Source organism: Rhodamnia argentea, chromosome 3, assembly GCF_020921035.1.
Source record: "Rhodamnia argentea isolate NSW1041297 chromosome 3, ASM2092103v1, whole genome shotgun sequence".
Lineage (NCBI taxonomy): Eukaryota > Viridiplantae > Streptophyta > Magnoliopsida > Myrtales > Myrtaceae > Rhodamnia > Rhodamnia argentea.
Genome location: NC_063152.1, coordinates 30,787,825 through 30,807,465, shown reverse-complemented (window position 1 = coordinate 30,807,465; position 19,641 = coordinate 30,787,825). Strand labels below are relative to the sequence as shown.

Below are 19,641 nucleotides of genomic sequence, written 5' to 3'. Positions count from 1 at the left end.
TTTTTTTTTTATTTTCCTTCTCTTTACTTTTTTTGGGGTAGGGATTGGCCAGGATCGCCAACGTGTTGGGCAAAAGTGCATTGCCGACGAGGGTCGTTGGCGATCCTGGCCAGCTATACTCCCCTCCCCCCAAAGAAAAAAGTAAAGAGAAGGAAAAGAAAACATAAATAAATTGTAAATAATATCAAAAATATCTATATCCACGTCGACAGTACCACGTAAAACAGTTAGCATTTATGTCGGTGATTTTTAGTCAAAATTGATTGAATGAACTGAATTAGCATAAACATAAAAGATTTAGGACTAAATTGACGAAAAAAAAGTTTAATTCCTTACCTTACCAAAAAAAAAAGTTTAATTCTAAATTAAAACAATTGCGGCAGCTTTAAATTTTTTTTGCTAATTTTCCCATTTTGTTCCCGAGCTATGACGTGCTATCCTCTAGCCCTGACACAACTTTGAATTTCAATCCCAATAGGATCGCGACGTGAACGTTCTTAATATGGCACCTGCATATTGCTTTGAGGTGGTAAAATGGGTTGAAGACTCATATTTGAACCATATTTGATAATATAGTAAAAAAATAAGTTACATTTAATTTTAAAAATAACCTTAATTGTGTCATAAATGGGTTACTTACGGTGCACATGATAACTATTTTCTTTCTAGAATCAATTTCTAGTTATAAATAGATTTTTTTTATTTTTAATTTATGGATGAGTTTTTGAGCCAAAAAAAGCGTTTGGCGGTAATATAAAATTTTTGTTTACGGAACAGAATTTAGTTTGATAATAATTGAAAATTTCTACTTTTGAAATATTGTTAATACAAAATCTTCTATGAAAAATTTCTACTTTGTTTTTAATTTCTTAAATTTCTTAAAAAATAATTTTATTTTTAGAAAATATTATTTACTATTTTAAAAAAATTACTATTTATTTTTACTTTGGCAGCAGTAGTGGTGGGCAACAATGGCCGGTGGAGAGTGGCGGCAAAGGTTAGCGGTGGCCGAAGGCGGCGGGGTCGGCGACAAGCGGTGGGCAATGGTTGGCGGCGACGGGCGGTGGTTGTGGCGAGGGACGGTGGGCAACGGTGGCGGGTGGTTAGCAACGACGGGTGGTGGGTGGCGACGACCAACAATTGCGGCATCGGCGATAATTGCTGCGGCGGTTAGTAGGGGTCGACGATAGTTGGAGGTAGGCGAGGGCTGCCAGTGGAGGTGGTTGGCGGCGACCAACAAAGGAAGGACGACAAAGAGAGTGCGACGAGGACTTGAGAAAAAATGAAGGGCTTTGGTAGGTTATTTCTCATTTATGTTTCTACAATAGAGAAGCTACAATTTTTAGCTTTTCATTTCTCTTTCAAATCTATTTTTGAAACAAAAATTTTGTTCGAGAAATGGAAAATTAGAATTGCATTTCCAAACGAATTTTTGTTCCAAGCCTGTTTCGGAAATAGGTTTGGAACGAAAACAGAGAAATAAAATGGTTATCATGCGTGCCCTTAATAACTTAATGAATCTTAAATGTGTTGCCTAACTTATCTTAAGTGAGTCATAGATGAGTTTCATGACTTTTTAATTTTATGATGTTTTATTATTTATGATTTCCTTTTTCTATTTTCTTCTACGAAATCCGATTAGTCATCCATTGCCGCCTTCGTCGCTGGCACTGGACGTTTGACTTGGCCACCACCGGCGGTTACGACGGTGGAAGAAGGAAATATGGCGATTTCCTAGAAATAAAAAAGAAGGAAAAAAATAAAAAAATAGAAATTTATATAAAAAAAAACATGTTTTTTTAAATTAAATTAAATGCAAAAGTATTTTATCATACGGCTCGCCTCGGTTATGGGTCGCTAGAATTATATTGCATGAAAATTGATTAAAACAGATTAAATGAGTTAACATGGATTGTACCATTTTCGATCCGATCCAACCCCCTCATTTGAGATGCCTAATATCACTTCATATTCTTGGATTTAAGCCCCGGAGGCGGCCCACCAATCCTTCCTTTTCAACATTGCATCGAAAGTGTTCCCAACCTCACACTTTTTCCACGTCTTATTCTTCACAATCGCATCATTGTCATTTTCAAGTTGACCCTTCTTAATTATAAATTGAATATTGTTCATTTTATAAGTTAGGATGATCTGGTCGATACGTGCTACGTGCTATAATATCCCTCCAACAAGCCAGTTGACTTGTACATCTGCATGAAGATCGAGTACATCTTAAGGTCCAACATCAGTTTTCTTGTGTAACAAATTATAATAAGGTTCCGTTTGTTTCGCGAAAATTGAATGATTTAGAAAATATTTTTCTAAAAATGACCGCTTGCATCGCTTATAAAAAAGAATGAACAAAACATATCTTCATCGTTCATTAAAACATCGTTCATTGAATTATTATTTCAAGCACTTCATTTCAGAATTTTTTTTTTCAAATGATTTATTTGTAGCCAAATAAACATATCCTAAAAAGAAAGTCAAACCCTAGCTAGCTTCATCATCCCATGGTTGCCTTGCCAAGCAAATGTTTCACGTGAAAACAGCCTATGCCTATTCATGGCAGACTTTTCTTCAAGCAGACGGCAAAAGATGCGTATTTTATCATTGTCAGCACGTCTCCAAGATTCTTGCCCTAATATGGAACAGTTGACATTACTTATTTTACAGTAGATAAGATCTCATAATTAAAAAAAAAAAAAGAAGTTGGAAAGGAAGAAAGGGCCCACAAGATGTTATCTGATATGGTATTACGCGATAGGAGAAAAATTAATTATAGTAAATTAGTAATTAAAAACAAAAAATGTGAGACTTTCTTTTTATGTTACAATGGCATGATGACACTTCTTAATCAGCAACAAAGTCTTGTAGATTGCCAAGAAAAAACATCTTGCCCAAATGTCACTTTCATGCGAAACCGAAAAGGTACGTACCTCAACCACTCCAATGTAAACACGGGAATATATCACGTCAGAACGTCGTGACTTTACTACAATCTTGAGAATAAGTTAAAGTCGTGATATTGAACATCTTCTTCTTCTTCTTCTTCTTTTCTCATGAGAATCATATTAATTTCTTAGAATGATGTCGACACGGTCGGTGCATGTATATATGCTTCATGGCACAAGTTACAACCATAAGGGAGGAGATAAAAGGATGTGGGAGTCTCGCGCATGATTAGCTACAAGAAGGTGTCGAGAATCATATTTGGTACCTCATTGATTTCAAATTATACCGTCTAGCGTGTGCAAGCTATTACGTTCAAAAGAAGAGAACAATAACGACGAAATTGCTTTTTAAATCAATCATTTTTTGCAAAACAAATGAGGTCATACATATGAAGGCATTTAAATGGTGTTGCTTTTCTCGTATTCAGGCATTTAGCATGGCGAAAATAGACAGGATATGCATATAAATAAATAATAAAGAGAAAATAAGTTAAAATAGAAATAAGAAGCACTTGATCATGTAGACTATGCATGACACTTGCCATGGACCACAATGGTGTCCATGAATCGAGTTGGGTCATATAATTTTTTTCCCCTTTTGTCTTCTCTTTTATGTTGAAAGGGAAATAAATGTTGGCCCAATTTCCTCACCAACCAAAAAGAAGCGGGAGTAAACTCTTGGACCACCTCGAACATACTTCCATTACATAGATTCGCATTGAAAACTCACTCTTCTCCTAGTGCCCTCACTCCATAGCTGACAAGCTAGTGTTTGAATTTTCCAAATTAAAATTTAGCTGAGGCTAGATTTATTTCACGAAAAATTGAATGGTTATGTAAATATTTTTCTAAAAACGATCGCTTCCAATTTGAAATGATAAATCAATAGAAAAAGATATTTTCATTACTAACAATAATTTATATCCAAGCATTTTAGCTGACGGTGAAAATATTTTTCGATAATATATCTTTGTAAGTAATACAAGAAATCATTCTTCAATTTTTTTTTTGGTTGAATCATTCAATTTTTTACGAAACAAGCGAAGTTTTGGATAGAAAAGAAAAAAAAATCCAAGTTCAAGCAACAATCGACTATGTTAAATTCCACATTGAATCTGTCACTTTCAAAATCAAATGTTTGATGTCCAAATTTAGGAATTATAAGACATCAGACGATTGACAAGTGAGGGAACGGTTTGGGAAACGATGGCTTCTAAAGCCGCATGACTCTAGAAAGGTAACATTTGCATATGTGCCGTAAAATTACGGTTTTACCCCTCCATTAATCCACCCTTCAGGCGGTTGCACTTGAAAATTCCGTTCCGCGAAAACCGGAGGAACGCAGTTTTCACCGTCCTCCTCCTCGTCGTCGTCGTCGTCGTCTTTCTCACTCCGACGATTCGAACTCTGCAACCACAGACTTCAACTCTCGCTTTCCCGGATCCCAATGTCGTAATCAGCAGCAAAACCAGCATTTTTCTTGTTAATCCTCTCCCGTTCTCTCTCTCTCTCTCTCTCTCTACCCATTCACTGTTTAGCTTTAACATTACAATCATTCTCTCTCTCTCGAGAGAGAGAGAGCTCCACAGCTCCCCCTGCATTCAAATTCTACACGCACACACGCACGCACTGATCTCAAAACCCTAGCTCGGCCACATTCAATTTCCCACCTCAATTCACCTCCCCGGCATTAACTCCCTCCCTCCCGCCCTCCCTCTCTCTTCCCCCGCACTCGAGTCATCTGTTCGGTTGCTGGAGCTCCAGAGCCGCTCCTTCGGGTACAGGGGAAAAGGCGGCTCCGGTTTGAGCCCAATGTTGCTCGAATTGTTGCTTTTTTGAGGACCACCGATGGGCTTGGCGAAGCAGGGCTGGAAGTTGAGCTCCTGGTCCTTGTTACTGCAGCAACAGAGCAACGGCAACGTCGCCGGCGGGAACGGTGGCAAGTGCGGCGACCTCAAGCAGGTGTTTTGGAAGTCGGCGTCGAGGAAGAGGAGGGTTTCGTGGTCGATCGTGTGCGGGTTGATGCTCTTTGGTCTGGGATTGATTTCACTGTTCACTGGTCATGTGGCCTCTGATCTCGAGTGGTGGAACTCTCAGCGGCTGGTCAAGAAGAGCTTGTACTCCAAGCTGGTAATTGTTTCTTCTTCTTCTTGCTCTATCTTTTGGAATCACAATTGTTTGAAGCTTGAGCTTCTGCTTTTGTGCACGCTGAATTAGAAGTGGAGAGGAGTATTTGGCCTGTGGATTTTCGACCAAATTTCCTAAATTGACTGCTTATATTTTTGTGTTTTTCTTCTTTTTGATATGCAATTTTTTCGGCGAACCCTCAGGCGACCTATCAAAGATTAGTGGGGAGATCCTCAGTAGTGGTGACCCAAATGTTGCTGATAATGATGCGTAGTCTTCGTATGATGAAAGAGTCCTCCTTTGTACCATGCATATTTTAACAAATTTAAATTGAGACGCCTTTCTTATATTTGTGTGTTTGCAACTGCATTATCTCTGTAGCTCAATATCCTGCTGAGTATTTTCGACCTGCTACGATCCAATATTGTGTGAATGTGCAGGACGGTGGTCACCGTACTCCCATTGATATATGGAATTCAAAAGATGCAAATTTATACTATGGATGCAGTGAAAGGGGTTCTCATTTTTCAGGTAAGGAGATGAGTTTACATGCTGTTCGTTTTAAAGATGCGTTTTTCCTCCGCTTTCAAATTCAGCTGTTTCTCTCTGTTACTTCCTATTTGATTTTGTTGACGTACTTAATTGATACAATCAATTACTTCTTTGAAGATGCATTTTTCCTCCGCTTTCCAATTCAGCTGTTTCTCTCTGTTACTTCCTATTTGATTTTGTTGATGTACTTAATTGATACAATCAATTACTTTTTTGAAGACTAGATGTCCATGGAATGCAGTTACTCATTCTAAAAATCTTGTAATCATCTGTGCTTGATCATTTTTCTCAGGTTCCTTTTAGTTCAGGATTACATAAAATTGATCTTCTTATTATCCTTCCTTTCTTCTTAGGTCTTGCCTAAGCTTCAAGTTTTGGCATTTCTAGTTTAATGCTGCCTGCATTTGAAGTTAAGTCTCTCCTTAATGATTGATTGTCAGCCGTAGTTATGCCCTTTGTCTCTGAGGTGCACTTTGTTAGTATTCTGGTAGATCAGGTGTCCTTGAGTCGTTTTCGAGTTCTTTACATTTTGTTAGTTATGTCCATTACGCAAGATATATGGAACGGCTAAAGAAATTGCGCCTTGTATGAAGAAGAAAATGATCTAGAATTAGTTTTCTTACTCATTTTGGGTGGTCTCAATGTTACGCCGCTGTATAAGTTGGCACTGTTCTCAGAAGGTTGCTGATAGCTAAGCCAATTACATGTGTCTTCTCCTTGATAAATTTGCATTGCCCCACAGCCACGATTATCATCTTTCATGAATCTGGAGCAGTGGCTTGATATTATTTTGCTGATCCAAAATTGAAAAATCATTTGGAGGAGCTGATAATCTCGACCACACCCCTTAAAATAGGAAATTATCATTTGGCAAAACTGACAATCCTCAATCGGACCCACTTGATGGGTTTGCTTTCTGCTTCAAGGTTGCCGTCTTTTACTCTGTCTTAAGAAATCATAGAGAACACGTGACGGGTCTGAGCAATGGTAATTTCGTAATATGCAATACTAAAGATTAATTCCAGTGGTCATATATCCCATTTTTACATTACATCCAAGAAGTTACGCATCTGTTTTGCAACTTTTGCTCTCTAGCTCTGATGATTTGTGATTGCAGCTGCTGTCCGTGAACGACAATCAAATGGTTATCTACTAATTGCAACTAGTGGGGGGCTTAATCAGCAGAGAACAGGAGTAAGTGGATAAAGAAGATTTCTCTGGCTATACTGTTCCATTTTTTGCGCAATGCATTCAGTGTTTTCTATCATATTTGTCTCAAATGGTACCCTAAATCTCGCAAAATAACATCTGTCTCTGTCTCACTCTCTCTCTCTCTCTGCGACTTGGTGTTGTCTGGTTGGCCATTTCTTTGTAGTCCTGTTGAGTGTTGTATATCTTGTAGTAGGAGGGAACTTCTTTAGTGTGAAAAATGAGAACTGTTTCCTAAAATAACTGCTTCCATCCTCAGATAACAGATGCTGTTGTTGTTGCACGAATTCTTAACGCAACGCTGGTAGTGCCTGAGCTGGATCATCAATCCTATTGGAAAGATGACAGGTCTGTTACTTGAACCTCTGTATTAATTTAGACCAGTTGTTACTTTATATCTCACTAAGTTCTAAAAGCTTCTCACTTTGCATGCAGCGATTTTGTCAGCATCTTCGATGTAGATTGGTTTATCTCCTCCCTCTCGAAAGATGTTACTATTGTCAAACGAGTGCCTGATAAGTTCATGCGAACAATGGAGAAACCACCATATACCATGCGTGTTCCTAGGAAATCCGCACCTGAATATTATCTAGATCAAGTTCTTCCCATTCTCTTGAGGAGACAAGTAAGAAAACTTTTTTCTGCTGCCATCGTACTTCGTTGAGGAATCTGTCGCGCAAATTTTGGCTTTGATTTACTAGTTACAGAGCATGCACATTGAAGGCAACAGCCTCAGATTTTTTTCGTTTAAATTTGACGGCTCTTATTGTGTATCAGATTATTATGGAGTCCTAAACCTAAGTTTCTGCTCTCTTGTAATGAGGAATTAAGACTTTGGAAATCCTGCAGGTTGTGCAACTGACAAAATTTGATTACAGACTTGCAAATAACCTTGACGATGAGCTGCAAAAACTGCGTTGCCGGGTGAACTATCATGCATTGAGATTTACGAAACCGATTAGAGAACTTGGTCAGAGACTTGTAATGACAATGAGAAAGATGGCTAAACGTTACATTGCGATACACTTGAGGTTCAGCCCTATTACTAAATTGTGCCATTTCATCAGTCCTTTCCTGCATATTTTTTGTTTTGCGTATTACATTTGGTGCTTTTTTAGTGATCACTCCTGATGAAAATTTTTGATGACGTGGATCCAGACCATCTGCATGGAAAGCATTGCGAGTAATAATTGTCAGGCCTGCATTAGATGCTGTTGATACTATGCAATTAGGAAGCAATGACTACTGAATGAAACCAGTTATCCTCCTACATCTCCTTTATAGTAAATAATCGCATTGCCTTCACAGCTTCCTTGACATCAGATGACTCTGTTGTGATTGTTTATGGAGCAGAGGATGTTGAAAGTGTCTGGGCTGCTGGGTTATTCGAAGTGAATTTTTCCTTATTATATTAAACCCCTTTTGTACATTATTATCATGTTGGAAATTTTTCATTTGAATTGTGGGTTCTTTCTGTAGTGGAGATAGTTGCATGTAATGACTTCAGTACCTCGATATGACACGAGTGTGAAGGGGATACATGTCTGGAGCTACCTCGGGTTTTGACTCACAGAGCTCCTGATACTTGGTTCTGGTGTAGCACAACTGTACTATTGCATCCTCTTATTAACCGAAAATCACTTCTTTTCTTCCCAAGTTTCTGTTCATGAGCCATTTGCAGTTTGGTAATACACCTACATCTCCAACGACCATTATCAGGCCCTAAATATGGAATATATGTGCGTATCTGAAAGTACTTTCTCAGAAATGTAAAACAGAGAAAAATATGAAGAAAGGACAAAAAATGGTTTGCGGAACTTAACTTTTCAAGTGTTGGGAAGTGGCATCTTGACCCTTTTTTTTTTCCCTTGTTCTTTGGAGATCTATGCTCTGCTTTCTTGGTCACCTGCCTTGTTGCACCTTTTTATGCCCATATCACAATACCTGTCATTGGTTCTATATTCTAATACACTTGTAATACCTTCTCAGATGTATCATGGTGATGCAACACCACATTATGAAAGTCATAAGAAAGCTAGACTAACATTATTCTGTGCTTTAAGTATTTTGAGTTTGAAACAAAGCATTCTTACTTCGCCCGAAATTGTTTCCGTTGCAGGTTTGAACCTGATATGCTAGCATTTTCTGGGTGCTACTATGGGGGTGGAGATAAGGAGAGATACGAGCTTGGTGAAATAAGGAAACGATGGTCAACTTTACCTGTGAGACTTCAGTCCCTCACAACTAAATTTTCATGTTTTGTTTGTATCTCAACTTAAAAAGTAATTCAATTCTTTATTCCACATTTTATTTACAGTCTAGGGTTCCTGCAGCTTATGTCATTTACTACCTATGCTGGCACGATATCCATATATTAGCAGTCGTATTTCTTATTCTCCGTAGTCATCTATTTCATTGTACAGTTTGACATCTTTTGCAATTTTCCTGTGCAGGATTTGAGCCCCGAGGGAGAAAGAAAGCGGGGAAAGTGTCCACTTACTCCTCATGAGGTGGGATTGATGCTGCGAGCTCTTGGTTTTCCAAATGATACACACATCTATGTTGCATCTGGAGAAATATATGGGGGCGAAAAGACTCTGCAGCCTCTCAGAGAACTCTTTCCGAATTTTTATACAAAGGAGATGCTTGCAAATGATGATCTGAAACCTTTCCTACCATTTTCTTCCCGATTGGCTGCAGTTGACTACATTGCCTGCGATGAGAGTGATGTCTTTGCCACAAATAATAACGGCAATATGGCCAAAATTCTTGCGGGTAGAAGGTGAGCAGTTATGACCCAACTTTAGTAAGATGTTACTAAACTACTCTCTTTGGGGGTTTAAAGAATTGGTGACTTTAATTTAACGTCCTACCCAGGATATGAAATGTTGGATGTGAGAGTCCAATGATAGAGAAGGATAAGACAGGTGCAGAAACTTCTCTGATATGGGAACCAATGTCAACTAATTCATTCTTTCTTACCAAATCTCCTGATGGAAGATATTTAGGACCTAATCTTGTCTCCTTAATCTATGAGGTCAAAGTAAAAGAAGCCTACGATATACACCCCGGTTGTAGTAGCAGCCTTTAAATGGAAGCTGTTTGCTAACGCCTTCTGTGGCTTTATTGCCCTCTTCTTTGATCTTGTCATTATAAACATGAGTCGGAGCTAAATTTCTTCTTAAAAATCTATTAGATGTTAAGTTCCCAAAAACTTGAGTTTGAGTGAAAGTTCTGGAAAGACAATCAGATGTTAGATAAGCCAAAAAGCAGCGGATAATGAGACCCTGCTAATACAAATTTGAATAGGTGAATATAATGTTTCTGCTGTAAACCACGCTGGGCATTTGTGGATTCACAGTTTTATGTAGTTTCTCATGGTCTCTCTATTCCTATACCTCTTTATTCCTGTTTTTGAACACTTCTAGAATTCTCAGTCTGAACTTCAGGAATTGTCCAAGAAGTGGAATTTTTGTCTAGGAATAGGGATTTTAGTTAAATTTATCAATAGCTCAAGTACTTGTTCTGGTTTTTAATCGGGGTTAATGTTCCTCAGTTTACCAAAGTTCTTTATAAAACTATAAGCTATGAAATCTCTCAGAACTTTGATTTTATTGGGTCATAGGAGGTACATGGGACACAAGAGGACTATCCGACCAAATGCAAAGAAGCTCAGTACATTATTCATGGCTAGGAATCAGATGGATTGGGAAACATTTTCTAAAAAGGTGAAGTCATATCAGAGAGGGTTCATGGGTGAGCCCGATGAACTGAGACTAGGGCGAGGTGAGTTTCACGAGTTCCCATCCTCTTGTATCTGTGAGAAACGGTCAAGTGAGAATGACTTTGGAAAAGATGAAGATCATAGCTCAAAGCAACAGATCTTCGTCAGGGAGCCAAATTTTCTAGCTCAGTAATGCACAAGAATCACGATGAAGTGAATTTGTCAACCAAAAGGAGTAGCAAGGCTGAATCATGGCTGTCATCTGGAGGATGTGTTATTGCTCGACCAAATTTAAGATGACAGCGCTTGAGGAAGCTCGAAATATAGCGTCTGCTTCGCTTTTGCTGCCTCCTGCAAGACTCTACGGAGCTGAATTATATATGTGAATGGAAGTAAGGGAAGTTTGATGGTCAAGTGTTCATAGTTTTGTGGTCATGGCTGGTATATACACTGCGGATTCCAGGATTGCTTCGCACAGGAGTTACGGTTTGGTTGCCAGTTTCATTTGCCATTTGACATGTATGTAGGCAATTTTATGTCGCTGCTCAGTTTATGAAGTGGAGGCAATTGAGGCAAAGTCAGTCCACTTCTCGGCATCCTAATGTCTGATTATGGCACTGTGCCAAACCATCAACTTTAACAGTATCTTGTAGTGTGGTTATCCCTCAGTTATGCCCGATCATTGTCTATTACATGCGATGATGTAGAGGTAGGAAGAATTGAAGTGGAAAAGCTGGTGATAATTGACTTGCATCTCATGGCATAGTCAGGCATGCCATGTCATTTCTGCGTAAAATTTGCATGGCCAGGTTTGAGTTGACATTTTTGGGTTTGACATGGGCGCTCAGTCATTTTATGGGGACTGTAAATGGGTTTGACATGGGCGCTCAGTCATTTTATGGGGACTGTAAATTATCTAGCTATGTTCCTTACCTACGTCACATGATCTAATTGTCCCATTTTGCACAAAGAACGTTACAAATTTTTTCTTTTTAAAAAGGTATGTCGTATCTGTTTTTTTTTTCGCACAAAAAACTATGTTGTATCTTTTTTGTTTACAATGAGCATAATATTTGTAATTCTACAGAAAGTAAAACATTGTCATTTTTCACGCTACCTTATAAAGTAGAATGTGATTTCGTATTCCAGGAAACAAGATAGTTCTTCCGTAGGGATTTTGATCAGGTAACTATTTCTGGCAGTAGGATCTGTACCAAAACACGTAATTATTCAATACTTGCTGGTTTCTGAAGGATTTCTTAGGCTTTTCTCCATGGATCGTGTCATTTGCGGACAACTTATCAGCGAAAACAAAGTTTTCTTTGTTTCTTTGGTTGTTCTTTGGAAAAACAGTTGCCGCTCATTCGAATTCTGGTTGTATGACAGATTTTTCATGACGATGCACAGAATCAACATGTGTTCATAGAGAAGCATGCTTGGCCAGCATCCTGAAGTAATCTCATTGAAAGGCCAGCCCGAGCCGAAGGTCCAAAAATCGGAACATAAGCTATGATCTGTCGTCCAAGGTTGTCTCACTTTTTTTCTTTTCTTTTTTTCTTTTCGGGCAAGTCGCCTTGGTTAGAAAGGGTGGCCAAAAAAGTTGCCTCGTGTTACAACATGAACTCATTTTGCCATGGACATTAAACGTACACAAGCCATGTCTAGCATCATTGGAAACCACTATGTGGAGCCATTTCTCGCTTGAGACAGGTACGATAATATCCCAGTCAATCACCCAAAGGGTAACTCAGAACTACGTCGAGCACAGACATTATCCTCGTCATCAGAGAAGATGTACTGAGCCAAATGAAGAAATAAAGAAGCGCTACGAGTAATACTCGAGAAGGCAAAGTTCATACTGGATTTACAATGAAGGACCAGAAGCATTTAATGCGCATAAACTCCTCGCCAAACAGGCCAAACATGGCCGGTGGCTAATTGTGCGGAAAGAAAGAGAGCCCACTCATTGCTTTTTCGGTCACCACGGTTTTTCAGTCAAATCCTTTGAGAATATGTATTGGAATCTTGAGCTGTAGGGTACCCACTCTATGATCTGAGATGCCTTCCTGTTGGTTTTACGATCGATGCACTTTTGTATTATGTCCTGCAGTTTCTTATCCACGTTTTGGATGACCCAGCTTAGAAGATCATCCGTGCCAATAGAAGATTCCCTTGTGAATTTCTCAAGCACCTTAGGCAGAAACACCTTCGACTTTTTCACAGATACATTTGCTTGAAGAAATTCTCTTCTCGCTACCTCCAGCTCCGCCTTAAGGTTTGATCCCGTGTAGACTTTTAGCTAAATAAGATCAAAGTTTCGGTTAATTGTGGTAATGCAAAGAGGCATGCAAGCTTCACTGGGAACATAAGAAGTGAAAACTTCAACATTCAAATTGAAAATTTAAAGATTACAGACCATCTTATACTCTGAAGAGAATCCCAAGGAGGCAGCCAATACCATAATAGTTTGCAGGCACTTAAAACTGAATTAATACATAGCCAACTGATTAGGAGGTACAGGCTAGATATGTCATCATCAACAATTGTTGTTCCAAGGCTCCATGAAATCAAATATTTCCAGGTATTATGATCAAATTTGCATCATGCGAAAATAAAGCAGCAAAAGGCTTGGTCTCAGAAGTTACCACAGGATCAGAAGCAGCTCCATTGCAGAGGGCAAAGCAGATAAGGGGTTGGGAGCTCGTGCAACCATATTTTGAGCTGATCATTTGCCTTTCCTCTCCAGATCTTTTCCTCAAGGCAACAGACACCACAGTCTCCAGCCACTATTGTTGATACAACAGAAGATGTAACACTAATTCAGTATGTTCCCTCGATATATAAGTCCTCCAATATGAGCACGCTAATGTGATTGTGTCCTTCAGGTCTGTTTTCATGAGAGTACGTAATTTACCCGTCCTATCCTAGGAGTGCGAAAGCAAAATATTGATTGCTCCATGGCACTTGCACTTATGATAGTACCGCCAATGTTATACGCAGCCTGCTCTACAGAAAGATCCAATGAATTCCTGGGATCAGTTAGAACAGAAGAACTTATGACAGAATAAAATAAAAAATAACAATAAAGTTTCAAATCTTGGTATGGATCTCAGTTCCCCAATTCCTACTTGTTCTGCTTCAGTACTTGGTTATTCTATTTGACGTACTCTCTGCAGTTTTGGGGGTGCTTTTCATTTGTGGAGTCCATCTGGATTTATGGCTACACAGATTCACAAGTTATGATGAACCTGCTATATTTCCTGATAATGAAAATTTCTATCCCTAAAATTTTGGCCATCTATCTTCTGGTTTTCATCTCCATCATTGATGAAAACCACAGATGACACCTAAATGAAAGATGATATCGAACTGACATCTTATGTGAAGATTTTCCTTCCCAAATGATATCAAACTGTGCAGTAAAAAGCCAGCTTGTTGTCTGGAAAATCTTACATTGTTGTCTGGGTCATCTACCAAAGTAATTCCTAGGTCAGTGGATAACAGGAGACAAGTGAATTACCTTGTGAAACAAAGCCAATCTTCTCAGAGAACTGCGTGGGATTCCATAAGCTAAGTAGGCCTGCAAAAGCGATTTCTATTAGAAAATATAATTTAATTTCAAGCTGTTAAGATACAGATGGAAAGGGCATGATTTTACATGCATGACAAGAGAATTGTACACGTTGATCCAAAATGCAGTTTGTGCATTGTCCTCCATCTGGCCAACATTTACTTTTTCAAGCTGTTCAACTAAGATCCTGAAATTCAAAAGACAAACAAGTGGCATCCTGCATGAAATCAAGCATTCTATAACATATGTTCCTGCAAATGCATATTCCAGTCCAATAATGTCTCGCTCAAGTGAGGTCTTGTTGACAAAGCGCGCTGAAAAGGATGTAATTGACTTTTAAACTATAAGCACATGAAGCAGATGAAAATGCTTTTGAATTCAACATTAACTGTCAGTCAGAAGACGCCAAGCAATCATCCGCTTACATGACCAGAGTTTTGCGACCCTAATAAATTTTATATAAGTTCGCACAGCTCACGTTTGAACAAGGATCGGCAGGGCACCTGTTTATGGATGAATAAGGAATTTAGCATTAAGTAGTGAAAATTTTGTCCAGCATGCCTCTTAGTCTTGTTTGGGAGTAGGGTGAGGTACAAAAGAAAAAACAAGTGGAATTATAACATGATGCGTGCAGAGATTTATATTTGCATCTGAAATAAAGTAACTTCAATATAATTGTCTGAAGAACACCCTCTCATGCAAGTGAAAATATAATTCATTGGTTCCCCTTTTCTGTTCATTTTTTCTGTGTTGCCACTTTATACGTTGGCATGGGTATAAGTAACTGACCTATAGTTGGTTATGGCGTAAGCTGCATGGGACAACTGCCCCTTATCAGTTGTTATAAGAGATATCTCCACTGTGGACTTGGAAGAACAGAGTTGCTGCTCTCTGCTGCCACATTGAGGAAGTGTAACTTTGGTAGATGACCCTGACAACATTGGTGACCGGTTTTTCTTAGGATCCACAGACGTAGTTCTGCGAAGCCAGCAGTAAACGGTGACCATGCACCTGACCATCTCTTCCGACAACTTGCTTGGGCACTCGTAAAGGTGATCTTTCAGCGTGCGCGACACCAAATTTCTCCCCGTCGGCTGGACCTTTTCATTTACAACAGTGGGATATAATTTAGGGAGACTTATAGAAAGAATTCAATGACAAGCAACAGGCTGACAATAAGAAGAGTGCTCTGCTCATCACCGAAAGAAAAGAAACCAAGTTCTTTCCATGTGTGTCGGCTGTTTTTCCTTTCTAGGCTGAGAAGTTTGCTTGAGTACCTACTAACATAACCTTGAGAATACCCAAGGAAAACTACAGAATCAATTACTTAGGCAAGAGAAGTCGTCATATGAATAAAATTTCGCCTCATTTTCCAACATCATGCGCTTGTCCTAGTTTGATATTTGTTCACCACAGTAACTGCGAAAATAAAAAGCAATTGTAAAAAGAAGTAATATGTACAGCTTGAGACGACACAAACACTGTCATCATGCAAAAGATTTGTTAACCAAAGCATTTGCGTCTTTGTTTTAATTCTAAACTGCCTATTATATCACTGATCTCCCATTCACTAATGTCCAAATGCTATAAACCTGCAGAAAACTCTGATGGACCTCTACTAGAAGCATCAGTCTGGGTTCACCACATTGTTCAAACACAATAGTTTTTGCTTCATAACCATTCTCATATTGACAAAGAACATGTTGAAACGACAGAGTCCCCATGAAAAGAGCAATAGATTACCTTTGTTATGTTGGAAGTAGCCTTTACAAAATGATTTTCACTTTTTCCAGTTGGTGGCAGAGCATGACTTCTCCTTGAAGGTTTTCTCACACGATCATCAGTAGAGGTCAGTGCTTGCAAAGGTTGCAGCGGGAACTTTTTTGAGGAACAAAATGCACTTGTGATTATGCTTGGATGCTTTCTAGGTGCCAGCTTTGTATGAGCTGGAGAAGCAACGCCTGAACTTTGCTCAGAAGGAGGTTGACTCACACGCTGGTCAAATATGCTCCTGTAGAGAGAGAGAACGTGCTGTTCTCTGCTCGCAACCTCTTGCTCCAGTAGTTCAATTTCGGAAACTAGATCATTAGTCTGAAATAGATGAATTCTATGGTCAGTTTACACCTGCCACATCGATAAAGAAACTAGAAATTTTCAGAGCTACAAATCAGGACATATATTGTACCCATACAGCATGGAGTAATTTGACAACTCAATCTGTCTCAACTCAATCCGTCTCTTAATGTAATTACTAAATGGTAGGGTAAGTTCTGCTATCTGATCCAAGAGTTACTTAAAGGTAACTGGAAAAACCAAATGAAATATTTCACAATGTTCACTTAGCAAACTCATGGTGAATTCACCTTTGAGCTACTTCAATATTGAATTATTTCAAGCGGTGGAACAAAATGGCTGAGCAAGTTACGAGTAACTTCCCGATGATGGATGAACATGAAATGAGACAATCTAACGAGCTCACATCAATGGAAAAAGACGCTCTCTACCTATACCAAGAAACCATTTCCAGCTTCTAATTATTAAAGGCGCTTAATAATCAACATTATGTCTTGGTAAGATGAATATAAAAATTCTCAAGAGAAGAAATACCTCAGTAGTGACATGTATATGTCCAGAAGCATAGTCATTAACATTGTGTTTTGGTGAGATGAATACAAAAGTTTTCAAAAGACAATTACCTTAGCAGCAACATGTCTATGTCCTGGAGATAATGTACTAGATGCCCTTCCCATTGCTCTCTCAAGCGTGAGCCGCATAGATTTCTCTTGCTGCAAGCGTAACTGCAGCTGCTCAATCTGCAAGAGATGCAGACATTCTATTATGCTTTATCTGATACTTATGTCAAAAAAATCCTACCATTCGAGCAGCAAATATGCAGTGAATCCCACAATCTTTTATTCCTGCAACCTTTTATTCTGTCGGGTACTTTTTCCTTGCAAAATAAATCCTACCATCATATCTAGCTTTATGCTACACATGCAAACATTCCATAAAAGGACAGGCAGAACAATTCATGTGATTGTACCCAATCACGCATTAAACTCAAGTTTCAAGATGGCTTACCATCAGCAAATATGCAGACATTCTATAATAGTTTAATGCTACAGACCTAGAATGATTCTCAGGATTGTGATTCAACTACCTGAGAACTTTTCCACCATACTAGATGGGTATTTTAACAGGCATATATAAAAAAATTAAGTCCTGTGCCATTGGCATCCAAATCCTGAATGCCAACTTGACACCATGCTCCTAATCCGATTCATGGGGGACACAGCCACAAAAGGATGCATAAGGAGTTGACAGTTCGGTTGTCAGTGGTTCTTGACTTATGCATCCCTTGATGAACGGGTCACCAATCATTGCGGGCTTTTGTTCCCACAAAATACTCCATTTATCAGAAGTTTGGAAGCCTTGCAATGGAGAACTATTCTAGGCAATTGAACAGAAGCCAAACTGAATGGCGACTTGTTCTTCCGTAGATTAGGTGAATAGGTAAATTGATGGTAAGATGAAATGAACCACCTCAGGATTAAACAGGGAAGATAATGCTGGCTGCTGATCTATAGACATTGTCTTCAGAAATTGTTGCAAACCGAAGTTCATGAGGATGTGAGACTTGACTAGAGAATACAAACTTCAAATAATTACCCCTACATCTACCAAGATATCTATTCCAGTCCTTACATCTTTCTCCAAGAACGCTCGGTGACTTGACGTGGTAATTTTGTCGCGATAACTGAAGGGTTCAAGAAGGGGACTTCGTACTTCAAGAGCCCTTGTAGAAAGGGGCGACACCTGTTACGCACATGTCAAAATATAGTAAGTTGTAGATAAACATACAAGTAGTTAGGGAAGACTAGATAATTCTTATCCAGCATGGCCTATACAGAAAGGTGAGAATTGAATGCACATAAGTAGTGGTTCATACCAGTGTTGCATTCTTGACCCTTTGCGAATGTAGAAGTTCACCTCTTGAAACATCTAAATTCCTATCAGAAGCACTGATAAGGAAAATGAAATTATCAGAAGAAATGCAACTTTGAAGATCAGAAAACTACAAGCACTTGCAAAAAACTTGCTTCCGCTATCTAGAATCTAACTGCAATCACTAATTATAAACCACTACTCCGAACCACATTGTCTGGTGAGTTATCGGCCCAAGGACACCTGATTCTTTACACAGTCATGGGTTAATTCTCGCAGCTCAGAGAGGAATTTAACTATCTCTCATTTACAACAATCATGTGCCGCAGAAGCTGGTGATTGACATATAGCAAATGATTACCTCCACCATTAGTTAACTGGCAATCCAGGGTCTAAGCTCTTCCTTCCACTATCTGATTTTCTAATGGTTTCTTTTTTCTCAACCTATTCTATAGCTTGAAACTTCCCTCTTTCTCATCTTCACCAGCACTGAAGAATTCGCACTGACAAGACCACATCTATCAGCCAGCAACATACACAAGAACAGGACACAGAAAAGAACACTCAAAGAAATCCGTTCTTTTTTAAATGAGCGGACTCAAGCCGAGAGGAAGAGAACCACACCTCTTAGACCGTCTATGTTGAGCATGAACATGTGGATGCGCCCAACTACTTGCACTCTCTTGTCTTCCTACACGCTCTTCACTCTCAACTGCATTCAAACTGTCCATTTCCTATATTATTCTTTCAATCGCTCCTTATAAACTCTAACACATCATTCAAAGCTCAGACGTTCTCGATCAGCCTGTCAACATAATGCCATGCACAGACTCGAGCATAAATGCAGATGCATGATGAATGACCCACTTCAATGGAAAGAGCGAGAATGACTTTCGGAGGAAGAGCGAGGCATAATAGTAGTTCTAGGCAAGTTTTGAATGTTGGGTATGCGCGAGAGAGAATTAATACAATCTCGAAGGGGAAGGAGGCCAAAAAATGCCAAGCGAATAACACAAGCGCTTGCCACTTACCCCGCAGGATGGGACCGGCTTCTGGTGCAGAATTCAATGGAGGTTCTTCCGAGTCGTTGAGCGCATTCAATGAGCGATTGAATTCAACTTGAAGAAACTCTCCTCTCCTCTCTCTCTCTCTCTCTCTCTCTCTCTCTCTGAAAGCTGCATGTGTTGCAGCCTTGCAGGTACTTGGTTACTCAATTCACCACAGCCATTGATCCATGGCCGTTTCTTGGAATTATTCTTAATCAATGCACTACGAAGCGTCGTTACCGTGTTCGAATTCGGACTCGCCCGATCTCGGACCGCGCGAACCAAGCTCGTGCCGTGAATTTTCGCGACTAAAGAGGAAACGAGGATTTGGATTCATGATCAAGCCTCAGTCAAGCGGCTGATGTTGACGCCTGGGACGGTACTGGGAATACGGACGGCGAAGCCGGACACGGTTTCCGACAGGAGCCCGACATTTCATTCGGACCGGGTTCACTGGGCCTGACGGGCGGGTCTAAACGGGCCGAGTTGGAAATTTCGCTATTGGTCGATCAA

The 19,641-nt window shown here is 39.4% G+C and overlaps 2 protein-coding genes across 4 annotated transcripts; one reads left to right on the top strand and one right to left on the bottom strand.

Annotated features, from left to right (window-relative positions):
* Positions 1-4,317: 4,317 nt before the first annotated feature.
* LOC115727283 (O-fucosyltransferase 29) lies at positions 4,318-11,498 on the top strand. 2 transcript variants are annotated; one of them, XM_030657456.2, is made up of 9 exons: positions 4,318-5,084; positions 5,522-5,612; positions 6,751-6,827; positions 7,102-7,190; positions 7,278-7,467; positions 7,692-7,873; positions 8,962-9,064; positions 9,296-9,624; positions 10,468-11,498. In XM_030657456.2, exons 1-9 carry the CDS (start codon positions 4,803-4,805, stop codon positions 10,757-10,759), a joined length of 1,635 nt encoding a protein of 544 aa, XP_030513316.1. In that variant the 5' UTR covers positions 4,318-4,802; the 3' UTR covers positions 10,760-11,498. The 2 variants fall into 2 exon arrangements, with proteins under 2 accessions (XP_030513316.1, XP_030513317.1); XM_030657457.2 differs by having other exon boundaries at positions 4,884-5,084; positions 5,527-5,612.
* An 875-nt stretch (positions 11,499-12,373) lies between these two features.
* Positions 12,374-19,100, bottom strand: LOC115727282. 2 transcript variants are annotated; one of them, XM_030657454.2, is made up of 11 exons: positions 18,707-19,100; positions 18,087-18,159; positions 17,843-17,953; positions 16,834-16,950; positions 15,881-16,228; positions 14,927-15,237; positions 14,225-14,324; positions 14,087-14,146; positions 13,481-13,567; positions 13,212-13,352; positions 12,374-12,865 (listed from the first exon to the last, which is right to left on the bottom strand). In XM_030657454.2, the coding sequence occupies exons 1-11, from the start codon at positions 18,811-18,813 to the stop codon at positions 12,545-12,547; spliced, it is 1,776 nt and encodes a 591-aa protein (XP_030513314.1). In that variant the 5' UTR covers positions 18,814-19,100; the 3' UTR covers positions 12,374-12,544. The 2 variants fall into 2 exon arrangements, with proteins under 2 accessions (XP_030513314.1, XP_030513315.1); XM_030657455.2 differs by having other exon boundaries at positions 12,731-12,923.
* Between the last annotated feature and the right edge of the window lie 541 nt (positions 19,101-19,641).

Bases quoted from the DNA above. Each gene is read 5' to 3' on its own strand.
- LOC115727282 (XM_030657454.2), bottom strand. From the start codon at position 18,813: ATGGACAGTTTGAATGCAGTTGAGAGTGAAGAGCGTGTAGGAAGACAA. The intron at 14,147-14,224 runs GTAAAATCATGC...TCGCTTTTGCAG, and splicing joins ACAATTCTCTTGTCATGCAT to GCCTACTTAGCTTATGGAAT. The intron at 13,568-14,086 runs GTAATTCACTTG...TCTGTAGAGCAG, and splicing joins GATTGGCTTTGTTTCACAAG to GCTGCGTATAACATTGGCGG.
- LOC115727283 (XM_030657456.2), top strand. From the start codon at position 4,803: ATGGGCTTGGCGAAGCAGGGCTGGAAGTTGAGCTCCTGGTCCTTGTTA. The intron at 5,613-6,750 runs GTAAGGAGATGA...TTGTGATTGCAG, and splicing joins AAGGGGTTCTCATTTTTCAG to CTGCTGTCCGTGAACGACAA. The intron at 6,828-7,101 runs GTAAGTGGATAA...TTCCATCCTCAG, and splicing joins TTAATCAGCAGAGAACAGGA to ATAACAGATGCTGTTGTTGT.